This window comes from Pimephales promelas, chromosome 9 (genome assembly GCF_988280905.1).
Source record: "Pimephales promelas chromosome 9, fPimPro1.hap1.1, whole genome shotgun sequence".
Classification (NCBI taxonomy): Eukaryota; Metazoa; Chordata; class Actinopteri; order Cypriniformes; family Leuciscidae; genus Pimephales; species Pimephales promelas.
In genome coordinates this window covers 36,103,556-36,128,752 of record NC_142777.1, presented here as the reverse complement: position 1 = coordinate 36,128,752, position 25,197 = coordinate 36,103,556, and the positions used below count along the sequence as shown (strand labels likewise).

General features: G+C 41.1%; 4 protein-coding genes across 6 annotated transcripts in view; all 4 read right to left on the bottom strand.

Annotated features, from left to right (window-relative positions):
* The window catches only part of LOC120473310 (protocadherin alpha-C2), a 28,370-nt gene extending 25,681 nt beyond the window's left edge, over nt 1-2,689 (bottom strand). Inside the window, exon 1 of one of the 2 annotated variants that reach the window (XM_089135075.1) lies at nt 99-2,689. In XM_089135075.1, coding sequence (XP_088991201.1) covers nt 99-2,495 — 2,397 coding nt within the window. In that variant the 5' untranslated portion in view covers nt 2,496-2,689. The remainder of the gene's footprint in view (nt 1-98) is intronic. The other variant, XM_089135072.1, reaches the window with a different exon arrangement.
* A 310-nt stretch (nt 2,690-2,999) lies between these two features.
* On the bottom strand, nt 3,000-5,548 carry LOC148977595 (protocadherin alpha-C2-like). Its single transcript, XM_089135077.1, has one exon. The coding sequence runs from the start codon at nt 5,427-5,429 to the stop codon at nt 3,015-3,017; it is 2,415 nt and encodes an 804-aa protein (XP_088991203.1). The 5' UTR covers nt 5,430-5,548; the 3' UTR covers nt 3,000-3,014.
* A 246-nt stretch (nt 5,549-5,794) lies between these two features.
* Nucleotides 5,795-8,389, bottom strand: pcdh2a1 (protocadherin 2 alpha 1). Its single transcript, XM_039663098.2, has one exon. The coding sequence runs from the start codon at nt 8,225-8,227 to the stop codon at nt 5,810-5,812; it is 2,418 nt and encodes an 805-aa protein (XP_039519032.2). The 5' UTR covers nt 8,228-8,389; the 3' UTR covers nt 5,795-5,809.
* Nucleotides 8,390-15,963: 7,574 nt separating this feature from the next.
* On the bottom strand, nt 15,964-23,554 carry LOC120473307 (protocadherin gamma-A6). Of its 2 annotated transcripts, XM_039663092.2 has the most exons (5): nt 20,874-23,554; nt 20,667-20,780; nt 18,715-18,773; nt 18,335-18,453; nt 15,964-16,902 (listed from the first exon to the last, which is right to left on the bottom strand). In XM_039663092.2, the coding sequence occupies exons 1-5, from the start codon at nt 23,184-23,186 to the stop codon at nt 16,574-16,576; spliced, it is 2,934 nt and encodes a 977-aa protein (XP_039519026.2). In that variant the 5' UTR covers nt 23,187-23,554; the 3' UTR covers nt 15,964-16,573. The 2 variants fall into 2 exon arrangements, with proteins under 2 accessions (XP_039519026.2, XP_039519025.2); XM_039663091.2 differs by having other exon boundaries at nt 20,667-23,553.
* Between the last annotated feature and the right edge of the window lie 1,643 nt (nt 23,555-25,197).

Below are 25,197 nucleotides of genomic sequence, written 5' to 3'. Positions count from 1 at the left end.
AAAACAGTTGAAAAAAAAAACTTTTTACCTTCTTACCATGCCAGTAACAACGCGAAAAATTACAACTAAATACAGAGGAAATGTATATATAGGCCTACCTGTAAAGTAGACGCGGCTGAGTCGCTGGTCTCGGTCACTCCTGTGCTCCTCGGTAAACTGGACACGATGTATCTCGCTCCCTTTGGCGCAGGCTGTCTGACCACCAGCTTTCCTTTCCTCGTCTCTGCTAGAAATAAACTGTACCAGTAGGCATCGTTGGAGACCAGAGTGGAGTCCGCGATGGTCGAGTTCCTCTCGCTGATCACACTGTTCCTGCACGGAGGAGCCGCTTTGCTGGGCTTCGCTTTCTGACACTTCAGCACGATGGTCACCAGTATAGTGATGAGTAAAAGAAACGAGACAGAGCCCAGGCCGATCACCAGATACAGGTTTAGATCTGAGAAGATGTCATACTCCAAAGGCACCTCAGTATAGGTTTTGAGGGCGGTCTCCACCGTGGACAGTTTGATGGTGACTGTAGCAGAGAGCGCGGGCTCTCCGTTGTCTTTGGCGATCACCACCAGCCGCTGGTCTCGCGAGTCTCTGTAACTGAACATTCTCATGGTCCGGATCTCTCCGTTGTACTGATCCAAGCTGAATAACGTGGCGTCGGTGTTCTGGAGGAACTGGTACGTGATCCGAGAGTTGTGCACTGAGTCAGAGTCTATGGCGATGACTTTGGCTATCAGAGTTCCTTTATCTGTGGATCTCGGGATCTTTTCCTTCACTTCCGAGCCGTGCGCGCGCCATGGAGACACTATAAGCGGCGTGTTGTCGTTCTGGTCCATGATAATAATGTGAACGGTCACGTTACTGCTGAGCGGAGGAACACCAGAGTCTCTGGCCTCGATGTGGAAAAGAAACTCCTTCTCCATCTCATAGTCAAAGGTCTTTAGCGCGTAAAGATTGCCGTTCTCTGGGTTAATGGAGAACAGCATGGACATGGAGGTGTTCACTATTTCCTTCTCTATTATAAAATAAACTAGATACTGGTTTTCATGGAGATCTGGGTCTATAGCAGTTAAAGAGCTCAGTGAAGCTCCAGGCGCGTTATTCTCCATAACAGGGATCGTGTAGAATGTCTGCGGGAACTGAGGAACATTGTCATTAACGTCCAGTAGCTCTAAAGTTATAGTTTCATTATCAGATAACGGCGGGTTGCCCCTGTCAGTGACGGTTATAGTGATGTCATATTCTGCAACCTTTTCACGGTCTAACGGTTCTGAAATTAATAATTCATAATAATTATCAGATGATTCTTTAAGCGCAAAAGGTAAATCATCAGAAATATGAATATCTACCTGTCCATTTTCTCCAGAGTCTTTATCACTCACACTAACAACTGCAATTACTGTATTTACAGGTACATCTTCTTTAACTGGACTTGTAAATGACTTTATAGAAATTTCAGGATGATTGTCATTCATATCTGTCACTAAAATCTTTACTTTACACTTTCCAGAGAGACTATTAGCTGCTTTATCTGTTGCTATAATTTCCATATCATAGATCCTGAAATCCTCATAATTAATCATTTCTTTCACTCTGATTTCCCCATTGTTAGGATTCAGACTGAATGTTTGCTGCGTTTTCTCTGAAGTATACAAACTAAAAGAGTAAAGTAAATCTGAATTTGAGCCCTCGTCTTTATCTGTGGCGTTTAGTTTCACTACAAGGCTTCCAGTGGGCGAGTTTTCTGTTAGATTTATAGTATAACTGTCTTTATCGAACTGAGGGGCGTTGTCATTAGTGTCCAGAACGCGCACAATAATGCTAGCCGTGCCGGAGCGCGCGGGGACTCCTCCATCCACAGCAGTGAGGATCAGATTATGTGAAGCTTGTTCTTCTCTGTCTAAAGGCTTTTTTAGGATCAAATCAGCAAATTTTGACCCGTCCCTCCCTGTTTGTATTTCAATGTCAAAATGTTCGCTCTCACTCAAATAATACGTTTTTATCGAATTCGAGCCGATATCAGGATCCACCGCATTACTGAGCGAGAATCTCTCTCCGGCTCCTGTAGATTCTGAAATATCCAGATGGATTGTGTCTCTGCGAAACTGGGGGGCATTATCATTTATATCCACAATTTCAATTTCAATGTTAAATATGCGCACAGGATTCTCGAGTATCACTTCCATTTTGATAAAACATGTTGTTGCTGTTTTTGATGTACAGAGATATTCTCTATCCATCTTTTCTAAAATGTAGAGCTCTCCTGTTTCTTTATTGACATCGAGATATTTTTTGTTTGATATAATGTCAAGCCGCATTTTTCGTTTGCTCAGTGTTTGCACATCCAGATCCAAATCTGAGGCTAAATTAGCCACAACAGAGCCTTCCTCCATTTCTTCTGGGATAGAATAGTGCGTAACAGAGGACGCGGTGTCCAAAATAGCGGAGAAAAACAGAAGGACCGTTACATACCTCCACAACTGTGACTTTACCAATCCCTCCATTCTGCAGCTTTTGAAATATTTGTATTCCTCGTGATAATGAAATGATCGAGAAACGAACAGGACACGCTACGAAGCTCTTGTCATGGCGCGCTCCTTTGTGTGGGAAATCTGTCATGGCGATTGTGAAAAATATGACCAAAAGCGTTTTCTTAGAGAACAGCGACGCTCAGTGAGTTTGGGTTGAACATGCACAACAAGAACAGAACAGCTTTTTTACATTAAGTATTCTTTTATTTTACGCGTTATTTCTATTTTATTATGATGTTTCTGTTTTAGATTCCCGCGAAAATGTGTGATAATAAGCCTCAAAATAGCACATAAAAATACAAAACAGACTTTGTAAAAAAAAAAAATAAAAAAAAAAAGATAAATGAGAAGAAATTAAATTAATTAAAATATGAAAGAGAAAAATAGCCTAAGAATAATACTGTACAGGGGATAACACACCACCTCTTCTCTAAAAAAAAAAACGGAGAGAAAATTGAGCGTGAAACGTCATGTAAATCTCTCTTTGATCATTCAAGTAGATTGTCTTACCTGTAGAGTAGAAGCGGCTGAGTCGCTGGTCTCGGTCACTCCTGTGCTCCTCGGTAAACTGGACACGATGTATCTCGCTCCCTTTGGCGCAGGCTGTCTGACCACCAGCTTTCCTTTCCTCGTCTCTGCTAGAAATAAACTGTACCAGTAGGCATCGTTGGAGACCAGAGTGGAGTCCGCGATGGTCGAGTTCCTCTCGCTGATCACACTGTTCCTGCACGGAGGAGCCGCTTTGCTGGGCTTCGCTTTCTGACACTTCAGCACGATGGTCACCAGTATAGTGATGAGTAAAAGAAACGAGACAGAGCCCAGGCCGATCACCAGATACAGGTTTAGATCTGAGAAGATGTCATACTCCAAAGGCACCTCAGTATAGGTTTTGAGGGCGGTCTCTACCGTGGACAGTTTGATGGTGACTGTGGCAGAGAGCGCGGGCTCTCCGTTGTCTTTGGCGATCACCACCAGCCGCTGGTCTCGCGAGTCTCTGTAACTGAACATTCTCATGGTCCGGATCTCTCCGTTGTATTGATCCAAGCTGAATAACGTGGCGTCGGTGTTCTGGAGGAACTGGTACGTGATCCGAGAGTTGTGCACTGAGTCAGAGTCTATGGCGATGACTTTGGCTATCAGAGTTCCTTTATCTGTGGATCTCGGGATCCTTTCCTTCACTTCCGAGCCGTGCGCGCGCCATGGAGACACTATAAGCGGTGTGTTGTCGTTCTGGTCCATGATAATAATGTGAACGGTCACGTTACTGCTGAGCGGAGGAACACCAGAGTCTCTGGCCTCGATGTGGAAAAGAAACTCCTTCTCCATCTCATAGTCAAAGGTCTTTAGCGCGTAAAGATTGCCGTTCTCTGGGTTAATGGAGAACAGCATGGACATGGAGGTGTTCACTATTTCCTTCTCTATTATAAAATAAACTAGATACTGGTTTTCATGGAGATCTGGGTCTATAGCAGTTAAAGAGCTCAGTGAAGCTCCAGGCGCGTTATTCTCCATAACAGGGATCGTGTAGAATGTCTGCGGGAACTGAGGAACATTGTCATTAACGTCCAGTAGCTCTAAAGTTATAGTTTCATTATCAGATAACGGCGGGTTGCCCCTGTCAGTGACGGTTATAGTGATGTCATATTCTGCAACCTTTTCACGGTCTAACGGTTCTGAAATTAATAATTCATAATAATTATCAGACGATTCTTTAAGCGCAAAAGGTAAATCATCAGAAATATGAATATCTACCTGTCCATTTTCTCCAGAGTCTTTATCACTCACACTAACAACTGCAATTACTGTATTTACAGGTACATCCTCTTTAACTGGACTTGTGAATGACTTTATAGAAATTTCAGGATGATTATCATTCATATCTGTAATTAATATCTTTACTTTACACTTCCCAGAGAGACTATTAGCTGCTTTATCTGTTGCTATTATCTCCATATCATAGATTTTGAAATCTTCATAATTAATAATCTCTTTAACTCGAATTTCACCCGTTTCTGAATTCAATTTAAACGTATCTTGTGTTTTCTCAGATGTATATAAACTAAATGTGTATATTATTTCAGAATTTTGCCCTTCATCTAAATCTGTTGCGTTAAGCTTAACAACAAGACTTTCTATTGGCAAATTTTCACTTAAATGCACAGTATAACTGTCTTTATCGAACTGAGGGGCGTTGTCATTAGTGTCCAGAACGCGCACAATAATGTTAGCCGTGCCGGAGCGCGCGGGGACTCCTCCATCCACAGCAGTGAGGATCAGATTATGAACTGCTTTCTCTTCGCGATCTAATGCCTTTTTCAGCACCAAATCAGCAAGTTTAGATCCATCTCGACCAGACTGTATTTCTATAGTAAAATGCTCGCTCTCACTAAGATAGTAAGTCTTAATTGAATTAGACCCAATGTCGGCGTCCACTGCATTGTTGAGGGAGAAACGCTCTCCGGCTGGTGTCGATTCTGAAATGTCTAAATCCATGACATCTCGTCGAAAGTGGGGTGCATTGTCGTTGATATCTAATATTTCCAATTCAATGTTAAACATTCTAACTGGGTTTTCGATTGTCGCATCGAGCTTCAGAAAACAAGAATTTGTTTTGGATGGGCAGAGATATTCTCGGTCTATTCTTTCGACGATAAACAGCTCCCCTGTTTCTTTATTTATATCCAGATATTTTTTATTTGCTATCACATCTAAGCGCATCTTGCGTTTGGTCAGACTCTGTACATCCAAATGAAGATCGGCGGCTAAATTTGCAACAACAGATCCTACCTCCATTTCCTCGGGAATAGAGTAGTGAGTAACAGCAAATCCCGAGTTCAATACGGAAAAGATGATCTGGAGTAACAAAACGTACCTTTGCCATTTTTGTGTGTCCATACATGGTGCCATTTTTATTCAATATACAAGTCCAGTATAATCCAACCACGTAAACGAAATCGTAAATGAAGGACGCAGAGGAACAAAGAGGCGTACAAAGAGAGGAAGGAGAGATGATCACCCACTAAAGCTGTAGACTGTGACGTTACATTATGGCGACTAGAAAGTCATTCCCATCTTGTCTATTGCTAGGACAACAGCGACACTTTGTGCTCGATGTAAAAACAGCACGTTTAATATAAAGCCAACTCAGCTGATTTATTTTACAATAATGTATATGGAATATTGTTGGTGGACATTAAATAGTTCAGTCATACAATATTTGTTTTGTCATTTAGAATTAAATAGCATTCATACGCATGGTTATATTTTCAGTTACAATATTTTAATATTTATTGTCTTACCTGTAGAGTAGACGCGGCTGAGTCGCTGGTCTCGGTCACTCCTGTGCTCCTCGGTAAACTGGACACGATGTATCTCGCTCCCTTTGGCGCAGGCTGTCTGACCACCAGCTTTCCTTTCCTCGTCTCTGCTAGAAATAAACTGTACCAGTAGGCATCGTTGGAGACCAGAGTGGAGTCCGCGATGGTCGAGTTCCTCTCGCTGATCACACTGTTCCTGCACGGAGGAGCCGCTTTGCTGGGCTTCGCTTTCTGACACTTCAGCACGATGGTCACCAGTATAGTGATGAGTAAAAGAAACGAGACAGAGCCCAGGCCGATCACCAGATACAGGTTTAGATCTGAGAAGATGTCATACTCCAAAGGCACCTCAGTATAGGTTTTGAGGGCGGTCTCCACCGTGGACAGTTTGATGGTGACTGTAGCAGAGAGCGCGGGCTCTCCGTTGTCTTTGGCGATCACCACCAGCCGCTGGTCTCGCGAGTCTCTGTAACTGAACATTCTCATGGTCCGGATCTCTCCGTTGTACTGATCCAAGCTGAATAACGTGGCGTCGGTGTTCTGGAGGAACTGGTACGTGATCCGAGAGTTGTGCACTGAGTCAGAGTCTATGGCGATGACTTTGGCTATCAGAGTTCCTTTATCTGTGGATCTCGGGATCTTTTCCTTCACTTCCGAGCCGTGCGCGCGCCATGGAGACACTATAAGCGGCGTGTTGTCGTTCTGATCCATGATAATAATGTGAACGGTCACGTTACTGCTGAGCGGAGGAACACCAGAGTCTCTGGCCTCGATGTGGAAAAGAAACTCCTTCTCCATCTCATAGTCAAAGGTCTTTAGCGCGTAAAGATTGCCGTTCTCTGGGTTAATGGAGAACAGCATGGACATGGAGGTGTTCACTATTTCCTTCTCTATTATAAAATAAACTAGATACTGGTTTTCATGGAGATCTGGGTCTATAGCAGTTAAAGAGCTCAGTGAAGCTCCAGGCGCGTTATTCTCCATAACAGGGATCGTGTAGAATGTCTGCGGGAATTGCGGTGCGTTATCGTTGACATCTAGTAAATGCACCGTTATAGTTTCATTATCAGATAACGGAGGATTCCCTTCATCGGTCACAACCAGCATGATCTCATATTCTGGGACCTTTTCACGATCTAACGTTTCTGACACCAATAACTCGTACAGGTAGTCAGAGGACTTGTTTAAAATAAACGGTAAGGACTTGTTCATTGTAAGATGTACCTTACCGTTATCTTCAGTGTCTCTGTCACTAACACCCACCAGAGCAATAACAGAGCCGACTGGGATGTTTTCGTCCACGGTGTTCTTAAGCGATTTTATTGTTATCTCGGGGTAGTTATCGTTCATATCTTTAACGTACACAGTCACTCTACATTGACCGGAGAGCGGAACGGGCCCATTGTCTTTAGCCTCAATGAACATTTCAAATATTTTCATATCTTCATAATCAATTGTGCTCTTAACTGCTATTTCGCCAGTATTTGGATTCAACGAGAACATCTCCTGCGTTTTTTCAGATGTATAAAGCGTAAATGAGTATGTAAGGTCAGCGTTTGGGCCTTCGTCAGCATCAGAAGCGTTTAATTTAATAACAACAGTGCCAGCTGGAGAATTTTCGCTCATATTCAGAGAGTAAACTGCCTGATCAAACTGAGGGGCGTTGTCATTTGTATCTTGCACGCGCACAATGATATTAGCCGTGCCAGAGCGCGCAGGGACTCCGCCATCAATTGCAGTGAGAATCAGATTATGAACAGCCTTCTCTTCTCTGTCTAAAGCCTTCTTTAGGACCAAATCGACATATTTTGTACCATCGCTTCCAGAATGTATATCAACAGTGAAATGTTCACTTTCACTTAATTTATAGGTCTTGACTGTATTGGCACCAACGTCTGGGTCAAACGCATTGGTCAAGGAGAATCTTTCTCCCGGTGACGCGGACTCCGAGACATCTAATTCAATCCTGTCTCTTCGGAAATGAGGAGCGTTATCGTTAATGTCTGTGATGCCCAATTCAATATTGAAAATACGCAATGGGCTTTCAATTATTAGGTCTAATTTCAGAAAACAAGTCGTCGTTGTTTTCGTAGGACACAGAGTTTCCCTGTCCATTTTCTCAACAATAAATAGCTCGCCAGTCCTTTTATTAACATCAAGATATTTTTTGTTATGGAAAATGTCAAGTTTTACCTCTCGCTGTGCCAGTTCACTAACATCCAGCCCCAAATCAGCAGCCAGATTTGCAACGACAGACCCGCGCTCCATCTCCTCCGGTATAGAATAGCGCGTCACAGACAAAGCCGTTTCCCATGTCGCCCAAAGTACAAAAAGAAGCAGAACCCATCGTCCAGCAGGCTTCATCAATCCCAGCAAAACACACTGCATCACTCAGATAAGATCAGTTAGATGGAGTTACTAGTCGTGCTGCTCCTTAAAATGCCTCTCGTGTTCAGTCTGCTTTTTTCTTTCTTTTTTATCCCTGTAATCTTTTAAAAACGGTCCCACTGAAAAGGATGCTGTTCTTCTCAGTACCAGGATTCTGGAATATGGCAACATCCCTTTAAATGAAGTGTGTGTGTGATTTGCTGACCAACAGCGACACGCGGAGACAGAGATAGGAACTGTATATATACTGGATGAAAGTAATACATAAGAGACATCTTTTGATAGTTTTATATCGTTAATGAGTGGAAATGATCTATGCCTAAGTCTATATTTAACCCATCACAATATTTTCTCTCTCTCGCTCTCTCTCTCTCTCTCTCTCTCTCTCTCTCTCTCTGTGTGTGTGTGTGTGTGTGTGTGTGTATTTCATTGCAGAATACATTTATATAAGATGCTTTACAGAGCTACTTGTTAAAGGCCTATATATCTATTATATGTATTATATATGTATTTATTTGTCAAGAATGATACCGAATACCATTATTACATAAGATGCTATCCAGCTATTCTAAGTTAGATGAATTGGCTTTTCAGTCAGCTATCAAATCCATTACATGTGAATATTAAATTGTATTGTTGGATTAAAAATATATATATAACATCACTGTAAACAAGCATGTGTTGCCTGAAATCTGATGAAATTATATTATTCTGTATCATTCCTGTCAAATAAACAAATAGACAAAGACTGAGATAGTCACACTTGCAGTAAACAAATAATTTAGACTGTAATATAATACACTTTGGCAAAAGAGAGCCGCTGCTCATGTCCATATCACTTCTTTACAACATTTTTTTGACTTACCTATCTTTCTGTGAACTTTGGCTGTTTTAAAAATAACACATTCTCTCTCTCTCTCATTTTCAAATCTCAAAAAGAGATATAATGATTTTAATCTTTATAAACTTATAGTTTTTTCTTTGTCACTTTAGTTTTTGTGTGCATATAGTCCATTTCTTATTTTGTCTTAAAGCAGTAAATAATAATTATAATAATAAAATCAAATGGCAGTAAAATGTCAGTGTGACTTGAAATTCAAAGTCCACTTTAGGCCTACTCGAAAATACACTCTTAGAAGAAAAGGTTCTATACAGAACCTTAAATGGTTCTATCAGCGCTACGTGTTTGGAACCCCTAAAAGGTTCTATACAGAAGCCTTTTTAAGGGTTCTATGAAACCAGGAAGAAAGTTATGTGGAACCTTTTGGGTTCATTCATTATCATTTGTTTTGTCCCTTCCGGATTAAATATTTCATATTGTTGACAAACATCAAGACCCTAAAATGTATTTATGAATCTCAAAATTCAAGATATGGGGGTTAGAAAATGTATATATATCATTTTATGTAGTTAATCAATATCACACGAAGAGTGTCTTTTCAGTTTTTCACCTCCAAAAATCAGCATGATTAAAATGTGATATTAAGTTACTACAACAGTTTAAAAAACAATTTAATTAAAACTACAAAATGTTGCAGAATAATCATGGTGATTTTTGGAGGAGAAAAACTGAAATGGCACTCTTGATATTGATTACATAAAATTATATAAATATATACATTTTCTAACCCCCATATCTTGAATTTTGAGATTCATAAATACATTTTAGGGTCTTGATGTTTGTCAACAATATGAAATATTTAATCCGGAAGGGACAAAACAAATGATAATTTGAATTGATTATTTGAAATGATTCTTTGAATTATTTGAAATGTCAATTAAATATTCAAGCAACTGTAATTTCTGCAATGTTGCATCTTGGTCATGGTGTATTTTGGCCTGAGCAGGTTTGCTGAGAAAAATTGAATAAATTCAATTATTCTTTATATTAGTCTTATCAGAGGGAGAAAATCCACTGGTCAAACTCAGGCCCCAAACTCAAGAATAGCCTAATATTTGCAATGGAGTATAGAGTGTTATTCATTTTTAAGTCTTCTAAAAATAAAGAGAGAAAAGTTTATGGCCACTTACTTTTTTTCTTTCCCTCCAAGAAAATGATGTCACTTCTTGCAAGCCATGAGATTGATGGCATGCTGAAGACTTTCAACAGCAAGTGGGACTGCAATTTGAGAGACAAACTTATTCAATGGTTTTACACATAAAAATATGTATCACAATTAATTGTATTTTATGTCAAAGAGAATAAGTGAATGAGCTAATACTCAAAATTGCTAATTTAGAAATAGGTATACAGTATCAGTATGTAATCTTTATTTCAAAGTGAACTTGAGAAAACATGATTGGGGCATGGATTCAAAAATAAAAAATCTTAGGTATGAATCATTATGATTTTCTTTTTGTTAATGGAGTACATTTATGGATATAAATATTATAATGTGACACAAAAGTTGATAATACTTGTATGTTGTGCTCCTTGTGCTTAATGGCATGTAATGCAGGCGACCTCTAGTGGTGTTTTGTGAGACTGATTTCCCACTTGTCAGCTGCACATTCATGTCATGTCATAATTATATTCTCGGTTTAGATAACTTTCTTGAAAATTAAATGTTTAAAGTAGCATTAAATAAAATTCAAACTCCAAAAGTCTAGAGTCAAAGCATTAAATAAAATTCAAACTCCAAGAGTCTATCGGTGAAAATGTGGCAATAATGAGCTCTCTCTCTCTCTCATGTGTTTTCATGTTGTTTGTGCATTTTTTATAGACATAATGATTTTTTTATACTGTACAAACTGTATATTCTCTCCACTTACACTAACCCTACCCCTAAACCTTCCTATCACACAAAACTTTCTGCATTATTACATTTTCAAAAAATCACTTATATGATTTATGAGGACCAAAAACAGTCCCACAAGGACAATGATTTTTAGATATTTCCATCTTTGAGGGGACAGTTTGTAACCATAGGATTTACCAGGCCACACACACACACACACACACACACACACACACACACACACACAGCTGTTGACTCTAATGGCAGTCAGTGTAAACAATCAGTGTAAATGTCATTGTAAATAATCTAGAAAACATTAAAGAGATAAAACACATCACTGTTCATTAAACTGTGGCTATGATGTCATAATGTCTAGAGCAGCTCTGCTATACTGGTTTCCAAACAAGATGTAACAAAGGGAGAGAGTTGTCATAGTAACAGCTAGAGCTAAAACATTCGGTCTAAGACAGGGACGTGGTCAAACTGTGGATGCACTATATGCTGGAGGTCAAAGGTGAAGGGTGAATCGCAGACACACTTAATAAATATTATCTTAATAGTTCAGTTTGTACAACAAAGCAGACACATGACCCGTCACTGAATTTACTATTCAGCAGCACTATACTAAAATAGATCCTTAAACATTCTAGATTTAATTGCATGCCCGGCTTCAGCTCCAAAATATAAGAAAGTTACACACTTCATCTTTAAATTTAATAAGAATAACAAGGTCAGTCTGAGTTTTAGCCAATCAGCAAGAACTACCGGGTGACTGTCCACCTAATTATGAACATACCACCTAAAGATTACATAGCACCTAATTAATATTCATGAGCTAAGTTTTCAAGTTTCTCTCCCTAGATATTTCCTACTTCTCAAAAGGATGTCATTGTTTGAATTTGACTCTGTAAAGCTGAGCTCCTCTAATTCGTGATCTGCAGTCTAGAGAGGGACATGTCTAAATTGCTCATCTCCTCACCTCCGGTTCACGGGCCCTCCGAGAGATGAACTTCGATTTAGAGAAGTGTTTTAGCGCCATAGAGACCGTTTCTTCATTAACGTTTGTAATCTGAAAGGACACACGGCAAACCTAATTACCCCTCTCAACTGGGCGATACTCATCTATTGACATTCTGAACTCATTTCCCCGGGAAATTAAAATGGAAAGGGCGCGGGAGAGATTGCGTCCAGGTGTGGCATTTTCAGGGGAAGACATATTCCCCCGTCTGCTTCCCCGTCTTTAATTAAAATGATATTTAGACGAGAGAGTTTTGTGTTTGTTCGGCTAATGAACCAAGTCTATTCTCTGTGGGAGGAAAAAGAGAATATAAGAAAGCTCATTAGAATATGTTAGCATTTGCTGTGTTTACTCGGTGCATGAGAGTGGCCTGGGTCATTTATTCCTTCTTCTTTGTGCTGAGAAATGTCTTTTCATGCAAGTGTTAAGAATTAATTAAAACAATAGAGCTGTTCGGTTTGTAACCATAAAATCTGGACGAGAATTGACAACTGGGTTCCTTCTGAAAGTTACTTCAGTTTTTCTTTTTACTTTCATGTTTTGACCAACAAAATAAACACATGGTCTACACATCGCACATTTTCTTCTTTAAAGCTACACAGTGTAACTATTTTAGTTTATTCTTAGCTAAAAATATACTTAGTTCTTTCAAAAATATATGTGCTAATGTATATTTACTTCGTTCAAGTAATAAAGTATTCTCATGAGTGTATAATATGCCATTGAAAATACATACGGGTAAGGGGTTCTAATGTCGGTCGCCATGTTGCTCCTCCATCTTGAAAGTACATTAGCCAAAGAGGGACATACCCGTTAATTCAAGCTTCGCCTTTCGCGTTCACGTTTGAGTTAACACTCATGGACGAGGCCGAACTGGAAGCCATGTTAATCTTGGACTACATTGGCCACCGTAGGAGTTTTAAACAAAATCGGAATTGAGAGGAACAGAAACTAATATTCACTGGATGGTCATATATCTTTTCATCACTAGATGGGGGTAAAAATCACACAGTGTACACAGTGCTTTAATGTTAACACTTTTTAAAGCACATTTTCAAAGTAATGTTCACTTTGAAATAAATGTTTGATATGTTTAGCTTACCTCAAGGGCATCCAAGATGTAGGTGTCTTTGTTTCCACAGTTCAATTTTTATATTTTTAGGTCAAACTGTTCTTGTCTGTCAGTCATATAATGGAGATCTATGGTCACCACCTCAAAGAGCATGCACAGAGAAGTGCAAATTAAACATGATTTAATGACTCGTAAATGTAAGTACACATTGATGGCCTAAGACACGAAATAAGCGGTTTGTGTGAGAAACAAAAAACCTATATAATATAAATATATTCCTCATTAAAGTTTAGAACATAAATCTGAACACTGAAAATATCTGTAGCAATGCTGAGTTGTTTCAACCCAAATTTGGGTAAAATATGGACAAACCCAAATGTTGGGTTAAAAAAAGCAATTAAAAAATGTACAATTGAAAGTGTAAGTTAAAGTTGGGTTAAAATTTGAAATTACATTTTTAACCCAACATTTGTGTTTGTCCATATTTTACCCAAATTTGTGGTTTTTAAAAGGGAATCATAATGCCCCTTTTTAAGATGTAAAATAAGTCTCAGATGTCCCCAAAATGTGTCTGTGAAGTTTCAGCTCAAAATACCCCACAGATCATGTATTATAACAATGTTGGAAAAGTTTCCGTGCATGTGTCTTTAAATGCAAATGAGCTGCCCACTTTCCAAAAGAGGGCGGAGCCATTACAGCTCGTGCCTAGGATACTTTGCCAAAAACTAACAACACTAACAACAGAAAAACAGAAAATCACTCACTACTCTTGATTGAATAACTTTAAAAAGTATAATTTCTTACTTGAATGCTGCTGTTTAACAGCTCACTCAGGGGCGGGGCTATGCTAACAGGGCAGAGTCAGTCAGCAGTCGTGGGCGGGGCCTGTGCAATCTGACATCCATTTTGCATAATAGGTCCTCTTAATCATCTATAACAGGCTGTAAAAACTTGACAAAAAAATGTAAACAGACACATTTCTAATATGAAACTGGATGCCACTTCCATGCAAAGTGGTATGGTCATGTGAAGGTCAACTTACCTTTTTATTGATACATATTGCATACGGTCCTCACTGTTGTATGAGTAGTATATATTGTGCAGTATTAAGTTAGTAGTGTTCAATTTCCAACATACTACATATTTCTTATAAAATATGAATTACAACACAGCAGATTTATTTCAGAAAAAAAAATATTTAATTCTCATATTTGTATGTACATATTTGGAATGAATGGAGTTTCACACACTGTTCTCTTGTATGAAGCAGTAATGTGTCTAAATGCAGATCCAGTCATTCACATTGAATTGATCAATCTCCCAGCCCACAATTCAGCCACATCATGACCACTGTGTTGATCGTGTGCAAAAGGTGTATAATAATCACATTTTGGCTGAAATGATTGTCAAAGTAATAACAATAGGACAATATAAAAATAATAATGATACTCAGTCTTGCATTAAATATCAGGCCAGGCCTCTCAATGGTATTGACCATTGACCTCTAGGCCTGGTGTGACTGAGCTAACCAAGCAGATGCAAGTAAAAGTAATAATAATAAAATTAAGTTGTATTCTGTCCCTCATATTACAGGACAAGCAAGTTTCTTAGCTTCAGTGGGATCATAAGAGCCTGCTGCTCGTCCATCTATGAGATGTACACTCTTAGAAGAAAAGGTTCTATATAGAACCTTAAAAGGTTCTATCAGCGCTACGTATTTGGAACCCCTAAAAGGTTCTATACACTCTTAAAAAAGGGGTTCCTCTGGGTTCTATATAGAAGACTGGGGCTCCATACATGGCCAAAGAACCTTTTACCAAAAAAAAAAAAATGGTTCTATATAGAACCATTTTGGAGTTCCATATATGAAGCGGGGGATGGAACCATTTCTGGTTCTAAATAGAACCATTTCTTCTAAGAGTGTACAGTCATATTCAAGTTCCAGTTTATTGTCACCATCCTATCCCGAGGAACAGAGCCTCTGTAGTCGAGTAAAATGGGCCCGTATGACAGGACATAGGCCCTATCCAGCGAACAGAGAACGTTCTCAGAACTGTTCTTCCAGTAATATGATGTACAACTAACACACACGATGTGAGTGAAAAGTGCACCTTATAGGGAGTGTGAGTACAGAGAACCAACATAGCCTCACTGTTATATCATAGATATTAGGTTCCCTGCCTGTCACATGACAAGCAGTCTGACTCAGACAGGAAGAAACTGGCCAACATCAACAGCAACTCTGTTTTGACCTCTGTTTTGTTTCATTTAGGGGTGAGTTCATCTGAAATAGAGTGTAACCGTCGGGTTCTGGAAGGAAAAATTACCTTTCATTTTCACTATGAGGGAACTTATTTTTAATGATAACTTATAAACCTTTAAAGACAGACCTACTGTGAACTACTAGGTTGTAAATCAATGGTATGTTTTTGTGTAGCCATCATAACATCAACAGCAGAAGTCCTGGTGAAAAACTACATTACCCATAAATCTCCACCAATCAGAAAATCACAACAAGCAAACTACCTCATCCCATTAAGCATATAGCAAATTGCAAAACAAAGTCAATCTCCATATGCTCTCAAACTACTATATATATATATATATATATATATATATTAGGGTTGGGCAACGATTAATCGCGATTGGATCACGATTAATCCATCCAAAATATAAATATTTGATATATTAAGAACACATTTTTCTTAAATATATACATGCGTGTGTGTGTATTTATATATGAAAAGTTCAGATGCAAAAGCCTCTAAGTGCCGTTTGAAATTTTCTTCTAAAATGATCATTTTTATCAAGCTTGTATATTTAAGTTCAGTAATTTCACTTAAATGGCAATGTCATTTAAGTGAAATTACTGAACTTAAATATACAAGCTTGATAAAAATGGTCATTTTAGAAGAAAATTTCAAACGGCATTTAGAGGCTTTTGCATCTGAACTCTTCATATACAAAATAATTATAGACACTATACACACATATATTACGTAAACACAAACTTTTATTTTGGATGCGATTAATCGCGATTAATCGTTGCCCAGCCCTAAATGTTGTTGTGATTCACCTTGTGGCTGGTTGGTTTGGGTCATGGCTTCCAACTCTTTAACAAAACTCTTTTTCTTTACGATTTCATATGGGAAAAATACTTCTGGAACCCACGCCACTGAAAAAGTGGGCAGCACTGTTGCACTATACATCTCTGCAAATGGAAACCAGAAGAAACCAAGAGAGAGTTTTTTTAAAAGCTTCATAAACAGAAAACAAAGTGAACTATACAGTTCCACTTCTGAATACCGGCTATCCCAGATGTGAAAATCCAGAGATCGTAATATCCACCTGGTGTCATTTAAAAACAATTTTGTTCCCAGGTCGGATAATGCAAACCTGTACCCCCCGATGGATGGGGTTTGCATTGCATGTGCAGTGTGCATCAGATGGGGCGGAGGCGGAGACTACATGATGAGTGCTATGCTTTGGTAATAATAAGTCACTCCTTTTGTCTTGTTTTATTCGTTGTATAAGTCGTTGTTGATGACATCCGCCCCTGTGTCGTCACACGGGTCATAGCTGCTGGGAGAGATGAACCTACGCTTCTTGCCGAAGGTGGAGAACGAGTTGTGGAGGTCGAGCTCGCTGCGGTAGACGGGCCTCAGGGTGCAGAAGCCGGAGGGTGTCCCGGGGATGTAGACGTTGTGCTGGTAGTCCGGCGGCGGGTGCGGGTGCGTGTGGGTCTGTGCCGCGGACTGCTGGTGATGGGGGGGGTTGTGTGGGGGGGTGTAGTGAGGCGTCCATGCCCTCTGAGAAACCCCACCCGCTGGAGAATGCATCCGGTACTCTGGATGGTTAAAAAAGAAACAGTACTTACATTGCCGGTCAAACGTTTGGAGTAATTACTGTTTTTGAAAGATGTCTCTTCTGCTCACCAAGGCTGCATATACACTCTAAAAAATGCTGGGTTGATTTAACCCAATTTTGGGTAAAATATGGACAAACCCAGCCATTGGGTTACATTTTTAAATTACATTTTTTAACCCAATGGCTGGGTATGTCCATGTTTTACCCAAAATTGGGTTAAAACAACCTAGCATTTTTTAGAGTGTATTTGATTAAAAAATACAATAAAACGGGAATATTGTGAAATATTATTATAATTTAAAATAACTGTTTTTTTATCGTAGTATATTGTCAAATGTAATTTATTTCTGGGATCAAAGCTGAACTTTCAGCGCCATTACTTCAGTGTCACATGATACTTTTTGCTTTTGAAATTTCGTCTACATCAAAGCACATGGCAGCCTTTAGCGTCAATATGAGACGCAGATATATGTGAGCCAGACGGCGCCTCCTAGTGGTCTAACTCTAACCCTAGACCTAAATCTACCAATGAACCGAACAAAGCTCTGTGCGTGTTATATTAACGCTAATATAAAGGGAAATGTCAAAAGCGTCACTATATGACTCGCTAGGATGAGAATGCATTATAATATGATGATTTGCTGCTCAAGAAACATTTGTTATTATAAACATGGCTTGATATTTTTGTGAAAAATGCGATACACAACCATTCAAAAGTTTGGGGGTAAGAAATGAACACTTTTATTCAGCAACTAAAATTCCACAAAATCATTAAGCAGACAAAAAAACGTTGATAATAAGAACTATTAATAATTAATAATTGAGCACCTAATTGATAATTAAGAAGCAAATCATCATATTGGAATGATTTCTAATCATGTGACACTCAAGACTGAAGTAATGATGCTAAAAAGCTTCGCATCACAGGAATAATTTACATTTAAAATGGATTTAAATAATGAAAAACTAGCTATTATACATTGTAATAATATTTTACAAACTTGCTGTTTTTACTGACCTTATTAGAGATTTAAAAACTAGAGATTCCTAAACATCTGCACCAGAGCCCAATGACACAATGCAAAGTGCTGTTTTACCTAATTCACTGGCTTTAATGAAAGCAAAATTTACACATTGAATATCCTATTTTTAATGTCAGATCATTACATTCCTGTTTCAAAAAAAAAACAAAACATGCAAGTGTTTTAAAGTAAAGTTAACCACAGAGCTTACACACAAATCAAAAAGGCCCCGAGTAATATATTCCTCAATAATGTACAGAAATAAAACAGATTTGGAGCTTGAATCTGATTCATGGATCACATCCTGTGGTTTTGACTCACTAACTGTTTCATATTGACTACTAAATGCATAAATGACTAAATAATGTGACGTATACGGTATAGCTGTACCTTTGGAGCGGGTTCCCCAGGTCCAATACTGTCCGGCAGCCATCTGACCCACATAATTCTCTGGTTCGGCCTGCATGGCTTTACGCATCAGAGTGCCATCCATGTTCACAGAGTTACAACTGCAAACACATGAAGAGAAATCAGGCCAACCAGAGATGAAATGAGACAGTAAACAAATTAAATAAATTATATATTTGTCTTCTTGAACTCTGAATGAAAAAAAACCTGAATTATGTCTTCAAAAAGAAAAAAAAAAGGGTTTTTGAGGGTTTGGCTGCTTGTTTACATTGCTCATCATGCTAATTTGCTTGAGCTATAGGAACAGTTAGGGTAAGTCTATGGTGTATCCCCATTTAGAAACAAGTAAACGTGTGTTTTACCTTTTCAGAGAGGAGGTTTGATTTTTGGTGAGGGCCCAGTCAGTGTTTGCTTGTTTCAGCTGCAACACACAGAACAATCATATGTGAGAAATAGAATAATGAATTATTACACAATAAAACTATGATGAACCACAATAGTTCCATGTAAATAACACAAAGATTATTGATGTTTTACAAGAAAATACTATTTCAGTCTTTCTTTCTGAATGAAAAAAAAAAAGATTCTACACCTATTTTTTTTTTTGTTCAGCGTAGGCTATTTTTAAGGGATTTTTAATGCCTCCTTGTGGCCAAAAGTGTTAATTGCACGTCATTTCTTTCAGAAATGTGGTGCCTTGAGCAATGACTCTAGTGTATCGGTCTTCTTTCATCCTCAGAGACGCGGCGGGGGTGGAGGAAGAGGAAGAGGAGGAGGAGAATGGGGGTGTTATTTATTCCATGTCAAAGACAGAGAGAGAGAGAGGGAGAGGGAGAGAGAGAGAAAGAGAGAGAGAGTATGGATTCCACGCTCTATTAATTCGCTTAGAGACTTTCATAAGGAGAGCGCATGTAAGCTTATTATTAGAACGGTTCTTCAAAATACCTTCCGTAGATAATTAGAGCACCGACATACGATTTTAATCTTCAAAGGAAACCGCAGCGGGCAGGAAATTAATTTCGAAAACGCATTTAACTGTCCGACGAATTCGATTTAATTTAATTTCTTGTTTTATTTTAGAAACGTTCGCATTTTCCGCTGCAGCTCTGGTGAATTTATAAGGATTTTTCAGCTTTAATATATTCCCAGATGAAATCCTGTTTAAGATCTGCACAGTAGCTCCGAGTGAACACAATCTGTTTGAGCTTTTCTTTGTATACCCTCAAGGGCAGAATTTGTCCTAAATGTGTTGGCCAGTGACCTGCCAAGTAATTACGGTATAAAAGATGCTTTCATGAATAGCCTATTCTATTTGAGACCTTAAGTCCACAGATTGTACAGTGCAATTCTCTCAAAGGACGAGTTTTGTTCTTCACAATATGAACTTCTCTGACCCAAGGCAAGGTCGGTGGCACCTGTCTCTCCAACAGGTCACCCTGACAATTGAATAATCACTGAAGTGAGCACGTTTACGTTTTACAGCCTGACGATTCCACCTAGTGGATGATAACAGAACACACTTTTTGGTACTCATTCTATGAGGGCAAAGTGGCAGAATCTACAGGCGCGACACGTCTCCATCGGCTCCTGCTCGCTCCCTAATGCTTTCATTTCCCAGCCCCATTATGGAAGAAACCAGTCCGCGTCCGTGTGCCATTGTGTACTGGATAATTAGCTTGTAGTGTGTGTGTGTGTGTGTGTGTGTGTGTGTGTGTGTGTGTGTGTGTGTGTGTGTGTGTGTGTGTGTGTGTGTGTGTGTGTGTGTGTGTGTGTGTGTGTGTGTGTGCGCGCGCCCTTGACATATAGCCTAGACAAGATTTAGAACAAGTAGCTGCCTGCGCGCATTCGAATAAAGAATAAAAAGAATGATGCTCTTTTTGTGTACATTTCTAAAAGTGGTTACACAACATTTTTAAAAGATTTGTATATAGGCCTCTCTCTTTTAGAAATGTATATATCCTATATATATTAGAGAGAGGGAGAGAGAGAGAGAGAGAGAGAGAGAGATCACAAACAAAGGAAGAACTGGAGAGAGTGCTGAAAGACGTGCATTGTCCTCGATTTCACTTGAAGATCCTGCTGTCTAGAAACGCTCGTTCACTGTCAATCAAGGTCATTGAGGTATTAAATATTTATTATCAAACAATTAGCGCCCTCCAGTTTGTCTTCTGTGTACTCATAGATAATCGATAGCCAATTCATCTCGTTCACAAATACATAATTTACACTTCTGTGCACAAATGATGCCCTTCACGAAAGTGACTCAACAGCTGACAGCTCAATGAACATGTGGATGTTAAAGAGAGTTTTCTACCTCGTTCGGTGTAGTCGCTCCGTTGTTCACGGACGAGCAGCGGCTCTGTGAGCTCAGCGCCAGGTTATCCGCTCCTCTCGCCGCGTTATTCCTCGGTGTGCCGGGACTGCAAGGCTTGAGAAACATAAAGTCGCTCTTTGCAGATTCGGGCGTTAAACACACTTTGTAACAGTACGCTTGAGAGAGATTTCCAGGATTGCTGTTTACCTCCACGCAGTTCGTGGGCACTTTGGCGCCGGTGGAGATCTGCAGGTTGAGATTGGACTTTTTAAACACCTCGGTGGGCGGCTCCGGTTCGAAGCTGCAGCACGCGGCACCGAGCGAGGACAGCGCGTAGCCGCCGAGGGAGTCGTGGTCCTTGTAGCATTTCACGGCCGCCAAAACGATGATGGCCACGAGGAAGATGAGCGAGACGGTGCTCAGTGACACGATTAAATAGAGCGCGAGGTTGGACGGGGGCTGAGGGCTGAGCGAGAGGTCACCGAAATCTGACAGCGACTCCGGCACGCTGTCCACCACCGAGAGAATGATGGTCACGGTGGCCGAGAGCGGCGGCTGCCCGTTGTCCTTGACGAGTATGACGAGTCTTTGCCTAACGGCATCTTTGTCTACGAGGCGGCGGATCGTCCTGATCTCCCCGGTGTACAGAGCCACGCTGAACAGCCCGGGATCCGTCGCCTGCAGCACCTGATATGACAGGCGAGAGTTTTGCCCCGCGTCCGCGTCGAGTGCCGTGATTTTAGCCACAAGGTATCCCGCGTCCACCGATCTGGGCACCATCTCAGTGGCCACGGTGCCGTTTCTCGGTAGTGGTGACAGGATGACCGGTGCGTTGTCGTTCTGATCCAAAACAAAAACATTGACGGTCACGTTGCTGCTGAGCGGCGGGAAACCGGCGTCCTGCGCCTGCACGCGGATCTGAAAGTTGCGGAGCTGCTCGTAATCGAAAGAGCGCAGCGCGTAGATGTTCCCGTTATCGGAATTGATGGAGACATAAGTTGACACGGGCATGCCCTGAATTTGACTCTCCAGGATGGAGTAGGACAAATACGCGTTCTGATTAGAGTCCGGATCGAATGCGGTCACCGAGCAAATGGAAGCGCCCGGGGGGTTATTTTCGGTCACATACACAGTGTATGAGGGCTGAACGAAGCGCGGCGGGTTGTCGTTGATGTCAGACACTTGAACCAGAATCGTCTTTCTGGTGGACAGCGGCGGCGAGCCCAGATCGCGAGCCGTGAGGGTGATGTTATACTCCGAGACAGACTCTCTGTCGAGAAACTCGCTGGTCACAAGTGTGTAATAGTTTTTAAAAGAGGAGTGCAGCTGGAACGGCACATTTCCGGGGATCTGGCAATCCACGGCTCCGTTCTCTCCGGAGTCGCGGTCCATTACGCTGATCACAGCTATCACCGTGCCCGGCGGCGCGTCCTCCTGAACAGGTGTTGACACCGAGGTTAATATGACCTCGGGCGCATTGTCGTTCACGTCCAGAATGTCAACCAGCACTTTACAGTGCACGGCCACGGCGGAGGGACCCTTGTCTTTCGCCTGCACGTAGAGCTCGTACACGCTGGCCCTCTCGTAGTCCACGATCCCCTTCACCCGAATCTCACCCGAGTGAGAGTCCACGCTAAACAACTCCCGCACCTTCAGAGGCGCGTGCCCGCTGAACGAATAGGTGATCTCGCCGTTTGCGCCTTCGTCCAGGTCCGTGGCGTTCAGTTTGAGCACAAGCGTCCCTCTCGGTGCGTTCTCCACCAAGCTGACCCGGTATACGGAGCGGTCGAACACGGGTACGTTGTCATTCGCGTCCAGCACAGTGACCGTGATCTGAGCCGTGCCAGATCGCAACGGGGAGCCACCGTCTACGGCCGTGAGCACCATCTCGTGCGTCTTCTGCTGCTCCCGGTCCAATGGGGACTGCAGAACGAGTTCGGCGAACTTGCTGCCATCGTTACGGGTCTGAATGTCCAGCAGAAAGTGTTGATTGGCGCTCAGTAAGTACGAGCGGAGAGAGTTTGAGCCCACGTCAAGATCCTGCGCGCTCTCCAGCGGGAACCGGGAGCCATGCGCAGCAGACTCCGTGATCTCCAGATTAAACTCGCTCCACGGAAAACTGGGAGCGTTATCATTCACGTCCAAGATCTCCACCTCTACCCTGTACAGTTCCAGTGGGTTCTCAATAACCACCTGCAAGTGCAAGAAACAAACGGGACTTTGTTCACAGAGCTCCTCTCGGTCAATCTTCTCATTCACAAACAAAATCCCGTTCTCCAAATTCACCTCTAAAAATTGTTTTCTTGCCCCAGAAACAATCCGGAATCTCCGGGAGGATAATTTGGCCACGTCCAAACCCAAGTCCTCTGCTATATTTCCAACGAAAGCCCCGTGCTCCAACTCCTCGGGAATTGAATAGCGAATCTGCGCCAAAACCCGGTCCAGTGCGCACGCACACAAGAACAGACAAACAACCTGCCCTGCCAACGTCCATCGCCTCCTCGGAAGCCTCCGGTCCATCTTCCTAATATCAGATAATCTCAGCTGCGTTCACAGAGAGGATTCATGTTCAGCTGTGAAAGACTCAAACTGTTTTAAAAAGCATTTTCTGTACACAATACGCACTTTATTTTCTAAAGTGGAATAAAAATAAATAAAAATGTAAAAAGTCGATGTAAAAGAGAAAGGAAATGCGCAGTAAACTTGGAGTCTCTTGGCTTGTGCGCTTTGCGCGCAGCGCAGGCAGTGTGTGAGTAGGAGAGGCGAGCGCTTTGATTTTCCAGCGTGTTAGACGCTTTGAGGAGTGTGTGAGACGAGAGAGGAGGTGGTGTGTGTGTGTATGTGTGGTGCTGAGGAGGATTCGTATTGGCGGACGGCGACATGAGAGCACGGAGCATAATCACAGTACCGACACATTTAACTCGACAGTTACCGAGTGCGCGTAATCACCATGAAATAAGTGAGACAGTAATCTACGAATACATACATTTTATAGGGCATTGCAACTTTCCATTTCTGAAAAAATCATCAGCCGTCTGTAATTCTAGAAGTCCTACGCTAGTAGTGACCTTGTTCAGTGGGGTGATAAGATGAAATATAGATCCATTCATTAATTTAATTTGAGACATGTGGATTTCGAACGCAATTAAAAAGTCATTGTTAATAAATTAACAGATTATTGTTAAAGAAAAAAACCCTCCCCTCCCCTTAATTTCCATTCCTTCAAGAACGTGGTTAGGGAGGCTATACATGACCCGCTAGTCCAACACTATCTCACGACCAATTCGTACGAATTCGACGCATGATTAAAAAGTGGCTAATTCGTACTAATTCGTACGACCTCACTCGTACTAATTCGTACGATTTGTCTAAACCCACGTGATGGTTAAGTTTAGGGGCGGGGTAAGGGGTAGGTCATTCGTACGAATTCATACGACTTGGCCAATTCGTAAAATATGTACGATTTAGCAAAATCGTATTAATTCGTACGAGTGAGGTCGTATGAATTGTTACGAATTAGCCACTTTTTAATCATTCGTCGAATTCGTACGACTTGGTCGTGAGATCGGGTTGGCTAGTCCTGTAAATTCTTGTAAGCGCAAGCTATATTATTACTGACATATTTTCGCGTATGATCCTGCGCAACAAAACAGACGGGTGACTTATAAGATTATGGATTGTGGAAGTTATTGTTTTGATGAGGCAAATCCGAATCGTGTCTTCCGAAAGAGTGACACATGTTCACCCAAATCTAATCTTTCATTTTCATGGATAATCCTCATGACTCTGAAACCATTTTATGCACCAGTCGATTATGCGCGCTCCCCACGAGCATCCTCAGAGGAATGTTCTAATTAAGAACGCGCACGACTCTCTGTCAGACACACTGTCCATCTCTCCCTCCTAGCACACACACACACAATATTTGAGTTTATAGTTCATTGTAGGCACATTGAGGGGTGAGGGATGTACTTTGGGGAAAACAGAAGGGGGAATTAAACCAGTTTTAAGGTGGTTTAATGTTCTTAACAAGCTGGTCAAGCCTGATTTGAAGTTTTAGTGGGGTTGGGACCCTTGTCAGATTTCCAGAATGGCTGATCACGGTCAGCTAGATTGGGTCAGGTGAATGCCAAACGTAAACCTGTTATTTAGGTTAAATGATCAAGTCTATTCTTAAGTTTTACGACATTTCTGCCTCCTCTGACCCCTCTCGTCTCTGCAGGGAGGTGAAATCCTCCACCCAGGTTTAAATAACCGCAGAAATACAATCTGCTGTCAGACTTAACCTCCAGCAGATGGTAAAGCTCCAGCAGAAATGATTACATTTGAAAAAACAGGAGTTCCTCAGCTCTCGACTTCTTTTTAATTAACGGAGAGACGGATTAGTGCTCGGCTATCCGGGATCAGCCGTTCTTCAACAGAAGAATACAAATGTTTTTGGATAAATAATCCCCGGCGCATTTCACGGTGCCCGTCACATTAACATGCATTACACGAGCCCTTAAGCCCCGTTTCATCCGCCGGCTTATTG